This window comes from Peromyscus leucopus, chromosome 3 (genome assembly GCF_004664715.2).
Source record: "Peromyscus leucopus breed LL Stock chromosome 3, UCI_PerLeu_2.1, whole genome shotgun sequence".
Taxonomy (NCBI): Eukaryota; Metazoa; Chordata; class Mammalia; order Rodentia; family Cricetidae; genus Peromyscus; species Peromyscus leucopus.
The window spans coordinates 10,303,736-10,325,790 of NC_051065.1; the positions used below are offsets into that span (position 1 = coordinate 10,303,736).

The 22,055-nt window shown below is 43.1% G+C and overlaps 1 protein-coding gene across 1 annotated transcript in view; it reads right to left on the minus strand.

The window, feature by feature from the left end:
* Window positions 1-21,636, minus strand: part of Tes (testin LIM domain protein) — a 42,145-nt gene extending 20,509 nt beyond the window's left edge. Inside the window, exon 1 of the mRNA XM_028871771.2 lies at window positions 21,558-21,636. Coding sequence (XP_028727604.1) covers window positions 21,558-21,584 — 27 coding nt within the window. The 5' untranslated portion in view covers window positions 21,585-21,636. The remainder of the gene's footprint in view (window positions 1-21,557) is intronic.
* Window positions 21,637-22,055: the final 419 nt, after the last annotated feature.

Genomic DNA, 22,055 nt, shown 5'->3' on the forward strand with positions numbered 1-22,055 from the left:
ATGCAAGTCTTAAACAAATCTTTTATGAGCTTCATATTGTTTAGCTAACAAAGGCGGCCGGTACATAAATGGAAGCTCCAAGTAGACACACAGCAGACTTTATATTCTCATTGCTTTTATCACGAAAGGAAAAGAGGCAAATACAACTTTATAGAAGACTACAAATACCGAAAGTCACAGACGTCATGAATTTCTGTCTTTGTCCATTATGTGCCCTGCATACTTCAAGTAAAGGGAGCACTCAGAGGGCAGAGACTAGACAGCAAACAACTGTGTGAAAGTTTAATTATAACATTATTTTATATTGTGAAAATACAATCAAAGCAACTGCAACTGTTTATTGAATACCAGAAGCAGTATTCTAGTATATTTACTATCTAATTAAAATCTTACAGAACCTCATCAAACACTTAGGACGCCGACACTACTGCACTCTGTTCTTTTTCTCTCCTTATTTTTTTTTTTCCTGTTTGGTTTTTCAAGAGAAGGTTTCCTTGTGTAGTCCTGGTTGTCCTGGAACTCGCTCTGTAGACCAGGCTGGCCTTGAACTCACAGAGATCTCCCGGCCTCTGCCTCTGAGTGCTGGCATGAAGGGTCTGAGTCACTACCACCCAGCTTGCTATCTGTCCTATAAAGATATCACTTGAAACCCTAAAAGTTATTAGAATTTGCTCAGGATCAAAATGTTAATACATTCTGGAACTGACCTGGAAGCCTCCTCGTTGGAGGACTCGCTTTCATAGTACCCCAAAGTGTTATGAAGGCTGCCAAGGGAGAAAAGCAGTCAGCGGGCTTATCCAACCATAAATCTAGATTTCACAATGACCAGCCTGGTGAGATGGCCATGATGGTACAGTAATGGTACTTTCATTTGAGGGGGAATGAACAGCTGTCTACTTGGACTTAAGACCTGCCCAGTGGGTAGAGATTCATGCCTAGTACTGTAAACCAAACAATTATCTACAGCTAAGAGGTCATGACTGCCTAAACCAGTATAATATCGAACTGTAGTCTAAATACATAACCTTATACCCATTGACAATGGTATCCTCTCACGCCTCATCAAAGAAGTGTCTTCTTGTAGTAGTAGATAAAAACTATTATAGAAAGGCACAACTGGTCAAAATGTAGAGAAAAACTGACTATGGGGTACCCAACCCAAGTCCAGTGATACATCTGCACGGCTCAGGGATCATTGGGGGAACGGCAGGGTACCGTAAGAGCCAGAGGACCAGATGCTTGCTGCTAGTTAGTACCATCTAGATATGAACGGGAAGCTGCGTCCATGAATGCTCAAAAATATGGTTGCCTAAACAAGACATGCTAAACAAGAGACCCTTGGACTCATAAGAACACTAAGATACCTGTGCTCACATGTAGTAGTAATGAAGCCCTTCTCTGGGATTCATCTAAATAATGACAGAATTAAATTGGACTGACACTAACTTCTTTTTCTGAACATACATACTTTCATCTTTTGTGAGTGCCCAGACTAAGTGAAGGCACCAAAAATGTCACTGACAAGGAATTAAGTAAATAAGAGTGGGAAGAGGTGACAGCAGCATATATTGTGTCCTTCTGTGACCCAAGGGAAGAAGTTCTAATCAAAAACAAAACACAAATAAAGACATCACCTAGTTTTCAAAATTACTGCTATCGACTGAAGCCACAAGACAGAATTTCAAGCTGGCATTGAACTTTTTTTGCCAATGATAGAAATTATTTTACATTTCCACATGTTGGGCTACAAAACTTAAACGTCACTGACACACAGCTGAAGCTCTCTATCTTATGCCACATCATTGGGTAGAAATTTCTATAGTCGAACCCTCTTTTTCAACCTTGATTGTGATAAACAAGCACAATACCTCTCTAAGAAAAGGCGTTACTGAGTCACACTCTCACCCCCTGTTCAGTAGGTGCACCCGCTTCTAGACTGAGTTCTAATCTGGAATGCAGTTCTAGAACCCAATACAGTAACATCGTCTAGAGAAGACAGTTCTACACGTGTGTGCCAAATTTCTTCTGCTCTGCTCCTAACTGAGGCTTTTGGTAATCTCTCTGCCTCCTCTCCAGAGTCAAGCATATCCCAGAAGAAAGCATATTGATTCTACTTTGTAGAGCCAGATGCACATAACCCACCCCTGAGCTCTTTAAGGTCCATTCCCATATCTTTTAACGCACCGTGTCAGAGGACCTGGGCTTCTCCAATTCCTTTGAATTTCAGTTCAACAATCCTAGTTGTTCTAAATCTCCAGCAATTTCTCTCTCTCCTTTACTCCATGGTCAGGATTCCTTGAAATGTAAGACCCAGAATCCTCACCACACTTCTTCCCTTCTCTTTACCCCCAGCACGGACAACCCCAATTGGGCAGACTCCTTTTCACAAAAGAAATGATGGTTATTTTTGGACACCCAGATCTTACAGGCTAGTCTCTGTCCAGTTCTCTGTTCTTGAGAACTCTTGGTGAGGAATTTTATGGAAGGTGCTATCTAATACTCCGGATTCAGGGCTATGTAGGATAGGGTGGAAGAGTAGAAAGGGAGGCCTGGGTGGTGTTAACTCCTTGTCAGCCAAGGCAAACTGGCCGCTTGGACAATCGAAAGCCAGACCCTTGGATTCATATGAACTCTAAGATTTGTGTGATTATAAATGGTAGTGACATGAGTTCGCTTCACCAGTTAATAGGAAAATGATGAAAACTGCATTGTTATAAATGTTAGAGGACTAACAAAACAGAGAACTGCAGCTAGAGTTTTCCTGCCTTGCCCACAGTCAGGACAAATCTCTGTCACCCGCCAGTCCCACAGCCGCTCAGACCCAACCAAGTAAACACAGAGACTTATATTGCTTACAAACTGTATGGCCGTGGCAGGCTTCTTACTAACTGTTCTTATAGCTTAAATTAACCCATTTCCATAAATCTATACCTTGCCACGTGGCTTGTGGCCTGCCGGTATCTTCACATGCAGCTTGTCCTGATGGTGGCTGGCAGTGACTCCTTCTGCCTTCCTGTTCTTTCTTTTCTCCTCTCTGTTAGTCCCTCCTATACTTCCTGCCTAGCCACTGGCCAATCGGTATTTTATTTATTGACCAGTCAGAGCAACACATTTTCCATACAGAACACCCCACAGCAGAGAACTATGAACACGAAGAAAGACCATCAAACAAGAGTCAAGAAAACTGTGATCTGGTCCCAGTGTCAGCTACATTTAAGGATTTTTGAAATCATTTTTCTCCTTTGGGTTTTGTCTAGATAAGGAAAGAATTGAATCAGATTGACTCCAACTTTTTTTTAATTCTAAGATTATGATTATAAATCATATGTTGGGTAACTTTATCTTCTGTTAGCCACTTGTCAACCTGTCAAAGCTAAATTGCTAAATATAAAATGATCACTTGAGAAAGGCAGTGTATTATCAGCTCATACGAGCCACGATCATTTGGACCTCAGTCTATAAAGTATGCATAGGGCACAAGCAACTCCGGTTGTGAAGGACTCTGCTCAGTTCTGTTTTGCATTGTTATTTCACCAGCTGTGTGTAATGGCCTTCTCTGCAGATCAACGACTGGTACCTAACAAACACATGGTTTTCATAAGCACACAAGTTCTGACGCTGTCTGCTTCATATAATTTTAGCAACACGTTCTGGCCATTGTCAATAGAAGGATATGACAGATTAATTTTTCTTCTTTATTGTCCAAGAAAACAGGTCCTCTGGATTGACTATATTCGGAGAAATCATAGCTGGGCTTTGAGAACACCCATCAAGGTCCTCTGAAAGAATAACAGTCACTCTATAGTCATTATCTTGAAATACTAGTCACAAAAGTCTTTTTACATAACCATAACCGTAGGCTCCAGAAACTCAGCTTACAGTTCCATGACCTGAGTCTCCAAGCCCCTCTTCCCTCTGTTTATTTTAGAGTTAGAAATGGAAATGGCATCAATTTCTTCATAATCATAATGTCAAGAAACCAGATATGTTGGCAACGTTTCAGGTGACCCTCTCGATCCAGAGCGGAGGGATCACATATCAGATACTTGAAAGAGAATGGGGGGAAAGAGGAAGGGGAATAAAACATCTGGTATTTCAAACATGGTCTGAGCTGATCTGGAGACAGTTTGGATCTGGAAGAAATTATACGGTATTCAGGGTGAGATCGTGGGAGCTGTGCCGACTTATAACCAAATTTCCCTGTGGAGCAAGTGTTACTGAGATGGTTTAATCACCTTGGAATGAAGTTTCCTGAGGAAAATGATATGAGATGCACTTATTCTGTACTCTCTTCTGTGTGTGCATATATTCACTCTCATATAGGACACATACGTGCAAGTGTATACAGAGACACACATCTATATATGTGTATGTATTTACATTATAGTCACAGACAAATGAATACCATTTCTAAACAATGCTTCTCATAGAAATGAAGTAGTTTCTGTGAAGCTCCCCCCTCCCATGTTTCCAATCAATAAGTCTTGACTCATCTCTGATACAGGTCTTAAACTGGAATTGTTTAGATCACTGCCTGCTCCCCAATCTCTACCAAGATATGTACTTATGTATATATACACACACATACAAAAGAGGGGAAGAGGTGAGTTTAGTCAAAGGCTGACCTAAAACAGGAAGAGAAACACCCTTCAACATTTATATACTTTGCCAACTTTCAAAGGTAAGAAAACAGATGAATTATCCCTAGTAAAACCTCTAGGTTTACTTTTTTTTATTTAGAAGATAAAAATCTTCCTCTCTCACCCATTTCAAAATAGATGAGAAAATGACTAAAGAGAAGGTTGTGACCATTTGCCTCATCACCTCACTGAGGGCCAGAAGTCTTCTCGATCCTTAGCAGGTATGCTTAGTGCCAGCTGCGCCCTAAACACGCCAGGCTGCTCCCTCATCTGCAGCCAGTGTCCGTGTTCAAACTCTCCCCATGGCCATGGAGACCCACACTCTAAAGGATCCCTCCCCATGTGTCATCCTGCTGTTTCAAAAATCAATTCACCATTCACTTTATTTAACAGCCTCAGTGTCAGAGAGTGATCAAAATCCCCGCAACAAGATGCTATGACACTTTTAATAAGATAATGAATTCCTCTTTTCTCCGATGTCAGAGGAGTTACTTTCAAACCCACCACTGCCTCCTCTCCCATTTCCACTCCGGTAGCTGTGTTCCCAGGAGCGCTGCCCCTTGTCTAGGTCTCCATTCTTTCTCTACATCTGTCCAGATCTCTCTCTACCCAGTCTACAGGCCCAGTGTTAACGTCTGTTACTCGGAAAAGCTTTCTTCAACTATTCCCTGTTTTTGTTTTTGTTTTTGTTTTTGTTTTTTTTTGTTGTTGTTTGGGTTTTTTTTTTTTTTTTTTTTTTTTTTTTTTGGTTTTTCGAGACAGGGTTTCTCTGTGTAGCTTTGCACCTTTCCTGGAGCTCACTTGGTAGCCCAGGCTGGCCTCAAACTCACAGCGATCCACCTGGTTCTGCCTCCCGAGTGCTGGGATTAAAGGCGTGCGCCACCACCGCCCGGCACTATTTTCTGTTTTATTCTCCCCTGATTCCTACAGGTCTTGGTAGAAATCTTCCTATTTAGTGCTTCACTGTGCTGTGACTATTGACACATCAATTGGCTGTGAGCTGCTGACCATGACCCTGAAATTCTAGCAATGCCAGAAGGTTTTACTTATTTAATTGCTCTAATCAAGCGCTCTTTAACATAGCATCTTGTTGCCGGGATTTTGATCGCTCTCTGACACTGAGGCTGTTAAATAAAGTTTTCCTTGATTCGGGGGCGGAGCTAGCGACTAGCCCACTGGAATTGGCGTTAGAGAAGCCAGTAATTTGGATAGAAAAGCTGCACAGGAAGGGAAGGGCGGGGACTTGAGTTTGGAGGTCTTTTTGGTTTGGGGGTTAGTGAAGGGGCACTTCTCTTGCTGGGTCTCCAGTTAAAAGGCAAGGCCAGCTGGTTGCTTCTTTGTTTCTCTGGTCTAGCAGGTTTTCACCCCCACATCTGACTTCCCAGTCTTTGTTGGTAAATAGACAGTTACTTAATTTAAATCTACATATTGCCACCTGACTGAAAGGTCCCCCCAAGCCACAGCCTGAGTGCCCTGGCAGGACACTGACTGCCAGGCCTTGTGGCCGCAGACAATCATTAAAGTATCAGTAGATTCATGTGCAGCCGCTAAGCTGACAGAAAAACACCAGTATCTTACCCTCCACAAACTTCCACCATTTTCCCAAGAATGGCCCTGGAAGGGATTGCGGCAGTTACAGCAACAGCCCATGCTTACTGAATGCTCATACTGCCAGGCATGGGTCTGTCTCCCATGAATCAACTTGTTTGATCCCTGTAACGGTCTTAAAGAGTATGTTCGGTAGTATTGATGCCCACATTTACATCCAAATGACAAAGTGCTTTGTGATGGAGGCATACTATAAATATGGGTACAGGGAGTGATTATTGGCACCATGCTCCATTTTTACTGATTTATTTTTTGCTTTGTATCAAATCTCTTTAGTCAAATGGTCACACTAAAACAGAATTTTGTTTCTCCCTTACAAATAATTTCCTTTTCAATATGTTAGTAATTCACTTTGTCAGGACCAGGAAAATCTTTCCCAAGTCAGAACAGATGATAACTTTTTTTTTGAATTCTCAAAATCCTTTTCTCCTTCTCAAACATTTACAAGCATATACAATTGTACATATACATACACACATAGTTATAAACATTTATAAAATGCTATATAAAATACCAGGCTTGATTGGTAGGAAACTACAGTGACATATTTATGAGAAAATCTCCACAATTCTATTACACATAAGGGTTTTCTTTTAAGAACACAAAGAAAAAGGGTCTGTATAAACTTTCTTACAGAAATCCACCTGGAAAAAGAAACAGACACAGGACCTCAGTCCTTTGAGGATGTATGTTACTACGTGACTAAAATTAGGGAGTACTTATGGCCAATCATTCCTATATGTAGAGTGTTAATTGAGCATTCAAAAGGCAATTTAGCCATAGAATAGTATTATGAACAATGTAATTTAGGTTTCATATATTTCAGGCGAACAAGTAATAGAAAAATTGTAATCTATCTCCTTAGTTTAAGCAGGTTCCTTAGGAACATGTTGAGTGACTACTGTCCCTCTGAGAGCAAGCTTCACCAGGAGAAGGCCTCCCCTCAATCTGTTACTTCGAGAAAACCCAATGCAAGCTGTAAAGATGTCACAGCTAACAGGCTATGATTGCTGCTGAAATCACTTCTTAATTAAGATTGGTTTCACTGAAGGACTCTGCAGTGCCATGAGCTTAAACAACATGTCCTCAAAACCTCCTCTTTCTTTGCTATAAAAGGGAGTTTCAGAACCTGAGTCCCAAAGGTATCTGTGGGAGTTCCTGTAAAGAATGCGGATCGCAGCAAACGTTTCTAATTTGGCCTTGTGTCAGTCACTACTTCACAGCTGGGTCCAAAGAGGGGTCACTCCGACAGAAGTACACTAAGACGCTCTGAAGACACTGTACCCCAGAATCTGGAGTGCCACCATTCTCGGCGTGTGCAAGGTCTGGAGCATAACTGCTCCAGGAGTACTCCACCAAAACACATTAGTAGAGCAGGGGAAGGTGACCACACAGTCTACGGACTTACTGACCCTTGTTCCCGTATGTAGGAACAAGGGGAGTACAGGCATGTTTTCACAGTAATGAAAGGCTTGCAGTAATGCTGAGAAAGCTGTAGGGGGCGCTGCCCAAGGAAGCTGGGAAATCTGAAGTCAGAGTAAGGCTCAGAGGAGAAAGAACAAGGAATAGGGGGAGGGTCTGACATGCAGAAGAAGAACACACTCTCACAGAAGTCAAGGAACTCAGACCGCAGGAGAGGAGAGGACTGACTGAAGAAGGCTTCCTATTGGCAGTCCTCCTGGCTGCTAATTTACTTAGTGCCCAGACTTTCCACAGCATCCCTTACTCTGGAAAACAAATCGAAACTGAATACAGTGTGCCACAACTAATGTAGACCTGTTATCTAACTTTTGATGGGTTAGAGAGCTGTTTGAGGTTTGGGACATGGCTCAGTGGTAGTGTGGGAGTCAAGCTCTGAGTTTCTTCCTAATGCAAGAGCAAAGGGAATGAGCGAGAAGGCTTTGGCTCACCATGTGCTGCATTCAGTATTTAAATACTATCGCAGGAGGACTTCTCCACTAAAGAAAACACACAGGCAGCATTCACGTTGCTTAATGACTCAAGAAAATTAGGACATTTTTTAAAGCATTCATATACTTTCTATTTATAACTACAATCAAATTTCAATTGCATGCTACTTTAATTTCCCTTTGTCTTGGTAGAACAAGCAAAGAAACTAAGGTTAAGTAATTAGTGGGCCCATTCCCAAGTCACCAATGTTACAGAAGCTATGGTCCACTCACTTTAACTCTTTCCTATGCACAGAAACTACAGACTGAAAGGTACTTCAGAATGAGGGAAGCCACGAAGACTCTTGTCACTACAGGACAGTGACAAGACTATCTCAGCAATAAACAGGTGCCATGATGTGGTGTCTAAAAACCTAAAAGTTCACCAACCCCATAAAGATAGTTGTTTATTCTGTCCTTTCTGACCATGATAATCTGTCCATGCTTCAACATCTGTATGAGCTGGGGTCAGCTAGCTGCACCAGCAGCCAGTGTGCTTCTGTTCAGTTCCGGACAAGTGGCTCAGGTAGCATCTGTTGAGATTGCTTGTCTGTTTCTAGTGGTCTCTCATTTTCCTCCAGGCTGGCCTGGGATACTTCCCAGGTAGGAGCAGGGCTCCAAGGAAGCAGGGAGAGTCAGGCAAGGTCTCTTGAAGTCCAAGCCAGGAACTGACACTAGCACATGCAATATACCCTATTGGGCCAACGAAGTCACATGACAGCACAGACTGAAGCGGGGATGGGCAGACTGAATTTAAGGGAAGGAACTGCAAAGAGCTATGGAATTCTTACAAGTAACCGAAGAAACTGAAGATTCTAATTAAAAAGACATGCCATTTTCCTATCCTGACACTTGACACTGGAATCAATGGCTCATTTTGAGAACTTAGCTTTGAAAAGAAAAACAATTCAGTTCAGAAATGTGACATATCCCAGGTTACTAGCTTTAACGGAACCTTTCTTTGCATTCAGGAAAGCACCAACTCGTAGTAATTTGCTGTGAGCATGTCATCACAAAATTCCTGATGATCCCATCGGGTGTTTATTAAACGGTGTGATGATTTCTGTGTGGTTTTCTTCCCTCTAGATTGGAATTTTTGATGATGGTAATGATGATATAATTGTTTGTTTTCTATGTGTAGGCTCCAGACATAGTGCTTCTATGATAGTTTCACTTATGCTGGCATTCTCAGTAACTGAGAGACTTGAGGATGAGGCTATAGTAGGGTGTAGAGGGTTAAGTAACGTTGTCAGCGACATAACAGTTGGAGGGAAATAGCACCAAGAACTGATGCCAGGATACACTACGAGCACTGATACAACTCTGGCTCTCTAGACCTTTACTTATTAGCGCTAAGAGCCATCCAAGCATCCTTATCAAAGAATTCTGGAGCACTACTAACAGTTCATGGAGTAATCAAAAGCAAAGAAGTTAAACAAACAAACAAACAAACAAACCTGTCCAGATTAAGAGGCAAGTATCAAAGCTGGGATTCAAATGTCCAAGTGGGAACAGCAAGCTCTGAGGGGCTTCCTTCAAAGCCCCCATGTTAGGGAAGAGCATGGAGGTGGGCAATGTTCTGACTGAATTCATCTGGTCCACAAAGTCACAAGAAAACATTCTACTGCCTTGTCTGTGATGTCTTGAAGAATGTGGAGGTGGGGTAAATATGTCTAGCTTCCTTCCCCCCACCCCTTACCTTGGGCCTCTTTCTCTTTGGACACCTTTGCATCCTATCTGCACTGACATATTCTAACCCTTGCACCACAGCTTGAACCTTTCTGTAGCATACTTTGAATTTGTTGTCGTATTTAAAAGGTCAGACTTTGTAACCTCTCTTAAAAACCTCAGGCAATTTGGCATTTTCCACAGAAATAAGCTCTGCATTTCCTCAGGCAACGTGGAAGTAACATAGCCTGGCTGAGAGGAATTTGGAGGGATCTATGTCTCAAAGCCAGCAGAAAAGTGGGAGGATTAAACACAGGCCCTCTGAAGATCAAGTAAGACACACTGCAACATTCCTCATTTTTTCATAGCCTTTTAGCAGGCCCAAAGACTACCTGCTCTCTACTGTTCCAACCCTTTGCTACAAGTACTCAATTTAAGTGAGACAGATCAGAAGGTGCCAACCCTCTTTAAGGATATTTAGCCAGAAGTTAGAAACTGTTAGATAAAGTTCACTGAAAAAGAAGATTAATTTTGTGTAAGATCTTTGTTATACATAGTCCGTCATGTTCTTCCTCATTATGAGTAAGGCTGCTGGGCAGCTCTGTTCCTTGATGGCTACTTGGCTGACAGCTGTCAGATACTTTCCATACCTCTTGTCTCAGTGGTGGTGGGTACGGAACTGAGTGAGTAACCCAGGTGGGAGAGAGGTGAAGGCCAGCCAGGGAGGTGTGGCCGTGCTTTCCATTGTTCCCCAGCCTGCCTGGACTGTAGATGAGCTTGCTGATGTCCCAGGAGCTCCACAGCAGAGGGCAGCCCCAGCCCCATCATGCTCAGGGGACAGCCAAGCGATTCAACTCCCATCCAAGCCCATGGGAAGTTCCTTGAATGACTGTCACGACAGGTGTGGCTGTTTTGGAAGCTAGACATGGCATGGTAGAGGACATCTGTGACTCCAGGATGTGGAAAGTAGAGGCAAGAGGTTGTTTGCATTCCTGTTATTGCAGTCCTCTTCAAAATGTGGCAGTTGGCAAACCATGACTCATCAGTCCATCTGAGACATAGATGGAAGCGAGCGTGAGGTCATCATTGGTAACACAGGAAGCTCAAGGACAGCTCGGTCTACAAAAGACTCTGTCTCAAAAAATATGCATAGTGGTTCATAACTAGAACTTGGAAGGCTAAAGCAGGTTGACTACCACAAGTTCAAGGCTAGTGTGGGCTATGTAAGTCAATTTTAGGCTACTTTGGACTAGAGTAAGACCCTATCTCATAAAGACTAGACATATATACAAACACACATCCTCATGGCCTCTCACCAAGACTGCAATGATAACACAGGGAAATCAAACCTATCAAGGCACACATACATGTTGTTCTAAATACATGGAGCATTGCAACTCTCATGTCATGCAAGTCTCAACTGTCAACTTCACCTTTGTTTCAGGAGACTTTGGTTGATGTCGTGAAAGCTTCCAGTGAGCCTGCTCTGAATCCTGGGGTATCTCCTATAAGTTCCTCCTCTGCCTGGGAGGAGAACCTAGGCCATCCATGACAGTGGGTGGGCAGGATTTCCTCACTGTTTCCTTCCCCTGCAGCAGGCCAGGAGCAATCCAGGAGAACGTCTGTACATTACCCACTGATGCAGCAGCCCTGACTCCAATAAAGCCACATTAAGAGTGTTTGGTGGCCACCCACCCGTGGTCTTTACTACAGGTAGAATGCACTACATTAGCAACTCAACAAGCTTGTGGGCCCAGGCATCCCCAGCAACAATTTGAGAGCAGCTCTAGGGTTACAGACAAGGAGAGAGAAAAAAATGCAAAGAACCCAGCCTAAGAAGAGCCACAGAGAGCTGTGGCTGTGTAGGTGAGGGAATTGTAAAGAGCCCAAACTGTAGAAAAGCTATAGCCACTAGGAAAGTTCTAGAAAGCCCCTGGAAGTTACTACATTGGCTGCTGAGGAGCTGCTAGGCTCCTTCCTAGCTGTTTGCTCGATGTCATTGCTGGACCCCTGGCAGAGCTCATACTCAAGTGTAAGGTTGAGGATCCTAACATCCCAGGGTCAGAGTTCTGACCCTAAGTCCCACTTTGCACATTCATCTTTGCAGAGCAAACAAACCCTTAGTTGACTGGAGGTATCCCGAAGACAAAAGCTTATGGTAGACTGATGCCAGCCTACAGTGGTGAGCCAAGTCCATCCAAGACCAGCTAGCCCACGATGTGGAATGTCCTCCTTTTACAAGCAGATTGAAAGAACTTATCCAACATGAATCAGTGTTAAAGCAAAGGGACAGAGATCCACAGCAGTGGGTGAGGCTGCTTCAGCAGCTCAGCTTCCCATTTCCTCAATTAAAACGGGACCTTGGGAAAACTACCAACTGCTGAAGCTGCCATGCTCTTGGCTCAGCTTCAGCAGGGTCCAAGAGGAGCTGTGAGCGGTGTGAACTCCAAGCAAGGATGTGCCCACTGACTTTTCACCACCCAGCACCTTCGTTTCATGCCATGTAGCCTGCCTGTGAGATGCCTTGTTTGCCTAATGAAATTTTATTTCTTGACAGGAATTGGTTCCTCCATAGACTCTCCCAGTCTACCCAATTAAAGTGCATTACTTTTGCTCAGGGACTCAATAACGGTTGCTTGCATTCCTATTATTGCAGGGCTCTTCAAAAATGTGGCAGTTGGCAAACCATGACTCACCAGTCCAGACCGAGACATATAAAGAAGTGAGTGTGAGCAACAGAAGCCATTGTAAGCCTTTGACAACTTAAAAAAAAACCCAAAACTCAGTTTTTGTCTTGCTTTAATTATAGTAACTCATTTTTGCTATTTTCAGAAAATTAGCCTATGGTAGATTTTTAAAGTTGTTCCTTACCAGATGAAAAGAAACAATATCATTAAATTTACATGTCTGTCTTGCCTCCTTCCTTCTCATTCCAGACCCCCCCCCCCCGCCCCCCTTTTTTTTCTTACCAGTGCTGACGCCACAGTATTCTAGACGACATAAACTCAAAGCGATATGGGTAGAAATCCAGTTTGGAGTCTGTCATCCTAAATGTAAACCACTTTAAATATTCTTTATGTAAAACAAAGCATAACTTTCTGCTGAGTTCCAGTTACTTTTATTGCAGGCCAGAACCTCATAAAAGGAAAAAACCAGACATCCTCCCATTGTGACTCATTGTACCAGGCTGTTGCGATGATGTGCCCATATAAAACCAAAAGTCTACCTTAACATCTGCATCACTATTTTGCAATGAAACTGTATCACGGTCGCATCAGACACAGCAAAAAAAAAAAAAAGTCCTGTGGCTTTGTCTTATTAGTGACCTCCTCACCAAAGCATTCTAGGCTTCCAGCCCAGTTTTCTGTGTTCAGCTCGCCACTGTTCAGATAAGAAAAAGCAATAAACTCCCGGAAACTCCTTTTTATAGTTTTCTTAAGGTAGTCAGAATGTTACTATGGTAAATACAAGCTCAATCACTCCAGGTTTGAGGATGAGTCAGAGTGCTTCAGGGACAAAGAATTCCTCCAGTAGTAGCCTTACCTCACTGAGCAGGCAGATCTCTGCAGACCCGAAGGGCTGGCTTCCCGCCAAATGCTCTCTAACCTTAAGCCTCACCCCAGCCCAGCCCAACCCCATCCTCAGCAGACTGGGGGAGGATCAGAGAAACTGGAGATGGGAAACTATCCCTTTTACTTGGGGGACCAAATAAAAGCGGCGAGAGCTAGAACATTGTGATCTCATATAACCCTTTTATCTTGCTAGGCAATTATTTAGACAGGAAGTTAGGTGGGTGCGAAACTCAGAAAATAAAAAGATGCACCTCCTTTGGATCAGGCTCTAGTTGTTTTATAGGACAGTTGAAGGCTAAAGCTGGGTGGTTGGAAAAACTTAATCTTTATGTTTCCACCTCTAACACACGGCCTGAGTGCATATCTAAGACCAGTGACACCGTTTTCTTTAAAATCTTGCAAATGCTACTTCTCAACCTGTTTTAAATTTGATTATTCTTGTTTCTCGATTTTTGTGTTTTTTGAGGTTTCCTTAATCACAACCAATATAATTTCCCTGAACATTTCACTATCTTATATGAGTTTCCTATATGCCTTGAACATTAATGATCTAATAAAATCATTTTTAAAAAATCAAAGTATTGCTTCGCAGTGGTGGTGCACCCCTTTAGTCCCAGTTCATGGAGGGGGGTGGAATCTCTGAGTTTGAGGCTAGCCTGATCTACAGAGTGAGTTCCAAGATAGCCAGGGCTACACAGAGAAACCCTGTCTTAAAGCAAAGCAAAACAAAACAAAACAAAAAGTAAAAAAAAAAAAAAAAAAAAAAAAAAAAAAAAAAAAAACCATAGTATTAGTTACCATGGCAGTAGTTGCTAAACAAAACTTTCTGAGCACAGCAAGCAGGAATCCAAGGCTGACTCCTGTAGGGCGTTTGTGATCATGAAGACTGTGTGGCCACTTGAGAGGTGCAAGGATGCAATGACCATCGCTTCATTTTATCATGGTTGGTTCCACACTTTAATGTTCAAAATCGCTTTTGCATTTTCTCCCCCGGTGGCCATTACTGAAGATAAGAAAATGAGAATTCCAAAGTTGGCAAGATTAATGATGCCGAAGACTCACCACCCAGACTTCCCACCATGTTAGAAATCTGGTATACTGCTACCCTGCCAAGGCTGCAATCCCAGCTCTGCTGATTTTCATCTGTCATTTACCTTTATGTGTTGTTTTTGTTCTGTCACTTCTTTTTTTCATTACTATAGTACCACATCCTGCACCAGCCATAGATAGATATATACGTATTTTATTTATTTATTTATGTATGTATGTATGTATGTATGTATGTATTTATTTATTTATTTATTTATTTATTTATTTATTTATTTATTTATTCCTGAGACAGGGATTCCCTGTGTAACAGTCCTGGAACTCACTCTGTAGATCGGGCTTGCCTTGACCTCACTGAGATCCGCCTGCCTCTGCCTCCCAAGTGCTGGGATTAAAGGCGTGCGCCACCACCGCCTGGCCAGATAACATTTAAAAACCAGCTTTAAGAGGCAAGTCTTGTTTGAGAGACATGACAATTAAAAACAGTGAGTGATCCTTTGCTTTTCATTTCTCCATACTCTAAGGAAAATAACACTTCACATGTGAGCTCATTTGTCCCACGCAACTAGCTTCCCTGTGGAATTCACAGATGTATAAAACAGTTATACACTATACCACTTCCTGTGTACATGTGTATATGTATTTACATGCACATTTGTGGTCTGTGTGATTTATAAGGGCCATGGGACACTATACTTGGTAGACAGTTACCATAACTTTTCATAGCCAGAGTCATGGGATTCAGAACCTTTGGAATAATCTTTCACTTACTGAGTTTTTTCAAAAGTGGAAATTGAGATCCAAGGTGGCCAACGTAACAAAAATAGTAGAACTACTACAGCCTAGTATGACGTGAAAGGATGCTGATAAAAATAAGGGAGAAAGTATGGATACATGCATGGGTGATCTTTCCAGACACAGACATGTCCTGAACATTACTGACCTTTCCGAATTTCTAAGCACACTGTGTGGCTCGCTTTGTATAAAGAACTTGTACTCCAATTATCGGGTAGCCAATTACTATTCTATTCTCAGAGAAAGAACACCAAGAGTAGCACTAAGAGAGCCCTACTAAGTAATCCTTGCCCCACAGTGATGGCCCTTAATATTAATTCCATTCTGATAATTTCCATAACAAGTTCAAGAGACAGCTCACCATTTTGATGTTTCTCACTGCTTTTTAACACAAGTTTTTGTACGCAGGAGGGAAATGAACATTACAGCTTCCTCAGCATGAGGAGTGCCCTGGTGTGCTCATTTGTTTTGGTTTCTGCTCTGCTGTTACCTGTTTGGTCCACTATGCCTGTGAAACTCGGGGCATTTGCCATTGGAAAAGGGATTTCCAACCCACAGAGTGTGGAGACATCTACCACATGTGAAGTTCAGAAGGCAGAGCACTTCCAGAGCTCACCAGGACCCCTGCAGATCCAGATGCTATGGCTGACAACCTAAAGCAGAGACCCCAACACAGGCTCCATACTGCTCGGGATCACATTACTCTTAGCTCCCAAAACAAACTAAGAAGTTGGAAGAATTCTAAAAGATATGGTAAGGAATGCTATTGGAGGTTCTTTGCCTGTAAAAGTCTCCCAGAAATTCCTTTCCATGAGCCTTTTACTTGCTTGGACTTCTATCTGGCAACTAGCACTAATGGGTATGCAGCAAACATGAACTTAAGCACACAACCTGAAAACCAGTGGGATAGATGGTAATTTTATTGGTATAGAAATCTCTTCTTCAAATATAATTGTTTTTCCCCACGAGAGACAGAGTTTCTTTGTGTAACCCTTACTGTCCTTGAACTGGCTCTGTAGACCAGGCTGGCCTCGAACTCACAGAGATCTTCCTTCCTCTACCTCCCGAGTGTTAGGATTAAAGGCATGTGCCACTGCTGCCCAGCCAAATATAATTTCTTTAAATAAGCAAGTAAAATTGTTCCAATGTATCATACTTTATTTGTATGATATAATTACTTCAACACAGTGAATAAATTGGGTGATAGAAGACTCACAAGGTAGGTGGTATAATAAAAGGAACACGAATTCTCAAGATTATGGTTCAAGTTCATAGTAAGGTTCTTCACTTGCAGATTAAGTAATCTGAGCTGAGGTTTCTTAGTCCTCAAAATGGGACTATGGCCCTCATAAGACTTTTGAACAACAACCAAAGTAGTCAAGTATTATAAAATGTAAATTTATCTCTCAAGCTTAAAATATAGGTGAAAAGGCGAAGCTCCAAATGTATTTGCAATCTACAGTGACTATCTTAAGAGTTACAGAAACAATCTTTGGGAATTTAGAGTCAATGCTTTTCTTTGTAAGTAGGAACACGGGAGGGGGAGGGGGAGGGGACGTGTTTCTAGAAGAGGGTGGGTTAGTTACAATAAGTGGTGGTGGTGGCGGCGGCGGCGGCGGCGGCGGCGGCGGCGGCGGCGGCGGCGGCGGCGGCGCACGCCTTTAATCCCAGAGGCAGACGGATCTCTGTGAGTTTGAGGCCAGCCTGGGCTACCAAGTGAGTTCCAGGAAAGGTGCAAAGCTACACAGAGAAACCCTGTCTCAAAAAACAAAAGAAAAAAAAAAAAAAAGACAGACCTTGAAGGATGCATAAGACTTAGTATTGGACTTGGAATATGACCACTGTACAAGCAATATTAATCAGTACGAAGTACATAGTTGTGACTATTAGTGTTCACTGTCTGCTTGACAGGATCTAAAACCACTTGGGAGATGGGCCTCTTAGCATGCCAGTAGGTGATCATCTTTGTTTGGTTAAACAAGGTGGGAAGGCAGCACCATTTCCCTATGCTTGTATCTAGACTGTATAAATGGAAAGGGGACCTGAACAGCAGTGTGCACTCATGGCTCTGTTTCCTGATTGTGGATTTACTATAACCAACTCCATCAAGCTCCAAATATCTTGACTTCCCCACCATGATGAATTGTACTCTTGTGCTATGAGCTAGAATAAATCCTTTCTGCTATATTATTTTTGTTGGAGCATTTTACCACAGCAAGAGGAAAAGAAACAAGAGCTTAGCGGGAGCACTTTCCTTTCTTCTGTGGGTTCTGAGTCAGGGCATCTCCCTTTAAAGACAAGCTCTCTCTTCACGCCAATTTGTGTCAATGACACTTGAAGAAAATGTCTTTCCAATGCTTCGTGAACAAAAACTCCTAGAAAGAAGCTGTGTCTGCAGGAAGTGATGGATGGTCTGACGAGAATGCTGGTACTGTGGAGAGATTGGGATGGTGAAGGCCCAGAAGCTAATTAGCTGTCTCGGGCTCGTTCTAGCCTTCTGGAACAGCCAATCCCAGCCCATCGAGTCTGCACTAACATCTGATAGACAGGAACCTTTGGGAATCTATTAACTTAGCAGATGACTAGCTTCTACCAAAAGCTAGAAATGTCATCAAACAGCATCTTGCATGTTGGGCCTACAGACCCCCCCCCCCCATCGTGATATGATTGCATCTCTGATGTATTTTAAACTTGCCTCAATTCATGACTTTCTTTGCACTGTCAAGTTATAAAATGTCATGAAACTGCTCCCACGGTGGAACATGACATATAGGATAACTTACATCTGTGTTCCTGGGCCATGGTCACTCAAAATGGCTCCAGAATAAACTCACTCTCTCCCCCCTCCCCCCACCCCTTTCTTTCTGGGAGAGGGGTAGTTATTCTGTCAACAGTTTCCTACACCAAGAAAGGCTTCATGCAGAGAAGTTAATTAGATTTGAATACCCAGATTCCCACATACTTGCTTTTTTTACTTAACTAAGGGACTACCTATGAGAAAATGCTCATTCTCATTTCCAATGCAATAATCTTTGTGGTGCTGAATCTTTTCCAACTCCAGTCACTTGGACTTAATATCTACTTTTGGATAATAATTAAAGCTTTTTAAACAAATCTGAATGCAGAGAAAGACTTTCTTCTTGTTGTTGTTGTTAATGGCCTTCCACATTTAAGATGCATCTCATTCTTTTTAAAGTAAAGTTAAAAAACAAAGAATTTCAAGAAAAGTATGTAAGATCTTAGGATAGAGTTTCAAAATGAGATTCACAAAACACAGTAAAATATAGCTTGGCAGCAATTCTAGGCAGTACAATGGAAGTCACTGGAGTCTCTGTCTTCAGTATATTTTGAAGAATAAAAGTTGATTTTCTCAGACAGAGGAGCGCCAAGGGAAAACATCTGGTGATGGGCCATGATTTACCATGAAAACGAGGCTGTTTCTACCTCTCAGAACCAGTGTTTACTTTTGCAATCAGATGCAGATTTTTACTCACACAAAGTAAAAGGGATGCAAGACACAGGGGCAAGGTCCAGCTGAGTGCTTCAGAGGACAGGGTGTGAACATAAAAGTCAAATTCTCATCTAAAATATTGTTAAGACAAAACTCTGTGTAGACAGACCAGCTTCCACATCCTAGCAACAGCTCACTTGCTTCAAACAAAACAAAATACAGCAAAACAGCAATTATGAAACCCAGAGTGCCCGTGATAGTGGTGTGCAACTGTTAATCAACCCAAGGGCAAGTTCTTGAAGGAATCTCTCCCTTTATAAACCAGAGACTCTTAGAATAGTACAACCCACCTAGGTCACTGAAAGGTAAAGACTGCCCTCCTTAATCCTTTGTACAGGAAAATGGTAATGGGAAATAAATAACATTTTTCCAACTGCCTGGGGAAAATTCTTTTTGTAGTCAGCAATGAAATGGAAGGGCTTTGGGAGGGAAAAATACCACACTTCTTAAGCTACAAGTCAAGTTGATTTTTACTTAAATGCCCCTATATTTCCATTTCCAAACTGCCTTTGCTTTGGAAGTACATTCAAACAATGGCTTTTCTTGTGTAACTGAAGAAAATCTGACAGTTATCTAGACAATGAGGGGACAAGCCTTCATGATGAGTCACAGAATCTTGTAATATTTCTTTAAGTGTGTTAGGAAGCTATTTCTATATAAAACAATTCTTAAACATCTGTTTCTTTTGAGATAATGGCTTCAAGAGTAAAATGGACTCCCAGAATCTTCAACGTGTTTTGCACTGGGGAACCTTTCAGTCAATCCACTACAAGGAACAGCTTAGGAAAGTAAATCACATGGTTGGCAGTCAAAGGGGACACTGTTGGGGTGTGTGACTCATCTACTGACAGAGGACCCTCTCAGCATCACCAGGAGTGACAGCATCGTAAAATAGGATTTATTGGTGTTACTTCATTTTCTTTAAATGTCTGAAATCTTTGTTCTTGAGATGGGATGGAAAGGAGTAAGCTTACAGAGATGGTTAAGGAACTTGGTTGAAAAGATGTCCTTTTAAAGTAAAAGGAGAATGGAGGAGGATAGTTATGCCACATTTCAAAAGAATTATTTATTATAACCCAGACTTCAGGAAAGTGCTTATAAATATCTGCATTTGTTAAATCCCTTGCTAGCAGAAATCATTCTTAACTTTAGACTTTCCTTCAAGAATTATTGTCTCAAAGAGGGTTTTTTTTTTTTTTTTTTAAAAAAAAGCTTAAAAAATAGTCTTTCAGTCCACCAGTAAAACTGAGCAGAAGCACAGTTCCCCAATGGTCTTTGTCTCCACATGTCCAGCACGCCCCCTCATTATTAACCTTGTGCTTCAGAAATGGCCACTTATGAGACACACTGGCACAATACTACAGCCAAAGTTCCGATTCCACAGTAGGGGTCACTTCTGGTATCTTATATCCTGTGGGGTTTGACAAGTATATACCAGGGCAGCATTACACACAGCAGGGTCATTATCTTAGCAGTCCTCTGATTGGCCTATGCATCCCGCTCTACCTTCAAAGAATTCCCACTTTTGAGTATTTGAAAAGAATAATTTTCAAATCAGTATTTCTAAACAAAAACAAATGCCTGAAGTAGTTCTTACATTAAAACTCAATGAGTTCAGCGTTCATCATCTGAAGACTACACAGCCCATCAAATGTTTGCTTAGTGGGAAGCATGGTTAACCAGAAAACATGTTAAGAGAATCAACATCAAACAGGAAGTGACAAGAACGTATTTTATATTTCCTGTTCTTGACTTCCCTTCTGGGAGCTGATTTTAATCAGAAGGAACCAAGGAGTGCTTCCTAGGTTCAAAGGTTCAAATTTTTATTGGTCAACCGCTTCCTACCCTCATACTTCATATTTGCATACAATTTTAGAAATTCAATTCTGGACACAAAATAGAAATTCCCTTTTAGACGATGAACCAGCAAATGTGAGGGAGCAAGAGAAGAAAGTTTTCTCAACTTTTCTTTCTTACTCTGCACAACTTCCTTCCCTATTTGATAAATGACCACTAGCTGAAATTTACTTCAAAGTAAACAGCCGCAATTCCCGGGAACAAGACCTTTAAGGTCGAATGTTACAATAGAATGTGACGTCAGCGTTCTTTTGAGTCATAGTCTGGTCCCCACCCCTTTCTCCCAGGCGACCTGAGAGACTCCCCAGAATCTCAGAGCTCCTCAGGTAGGGCTATTAGCCCGGACACCAGGAACAGTGATGAGGGTGTTCCCCAGCACCTGCAACAACCGCTGCTGGCCGCTGGCTGCATACATTTTGAGAACCATCTCCGCAAGGAGACAGTATTTTGGCACTCAGGCCATCCGTGAAACACACACACTCCCCTCAAAGTCATCACTTCAGAAGTTATCAGCAGGCGCGGGTGTGAAGGAAGTGCCACTAGTCAGCAGCCACTTTAGAGAGCCTGGGGCAGCCAGGCTGGGTGGGTGGAGATCGGGGCTGTCAAAGCCACATCGCTGAACCACACCGGCTCCCCAGAGCGCAGCTTCCCGAGACAGGAAGCGGTGTCAGTCACCGTCTCGCCCAGACCTCACCCTGGGCTTTGGAGAAGGCGTGGCTGAAAGGTTTTCCGGAAAGTTTCAGGCGCGGTGACAACGGGTCGCAGGGTCCCTCCCCACCGCGACAGTCACTCAAGGGTTCGGGGTCCGCGGAGTCCTCCTGTCCCCGCACCTACCGGGATGTGGGCGGCGAACACAGGGCAGCTCCCGCGCCCAGGTGAGGCGACCGCGCCCGCCGCCCGCGCCACTCACCTTCTTCATTTTGGTTTCCAGGTCCATGCTGGGCGTCGGAGGGGCTCGGTCCCGCGTCCGCGATCTCCGCTGCGGGGACACGGGCGCGGACGCCGCAGCCGCTCACCCCGCGCCCTCGAACTTCCGCAGCCCGGTTCGGCAGCGGCTGGGACCTGGAACAAAGAGGCCCCGGCAGCCAATGGCAGCGGGGCAGCGCCGGGAAGCCACCAATCAGCGCGCGCCGCACGCACCTTCGCGGCCAGAGCACGGAGCTAGCAAGGTGAGGGGCGGGGCCGCGAGGGGGCGGGGCCCTGCCGAGTGCCCCAGGGTAGTGGACTCAGTTTCTCCAAGGCCTTAGCTCCGGGGCTGGTGTGGCTGGTTTGCGTCCAGCTGAAGGCCAGGCCCAGGCCTTTCCATTTCGGTGGGTTGTACTTGTGTGTCGCCGGGACTTTTGATTCAGGTCAAGAGGAGTGATCCTCCCAATACCAACTTCTTGGTTGGTTGTTAGGGCAAAGAGGA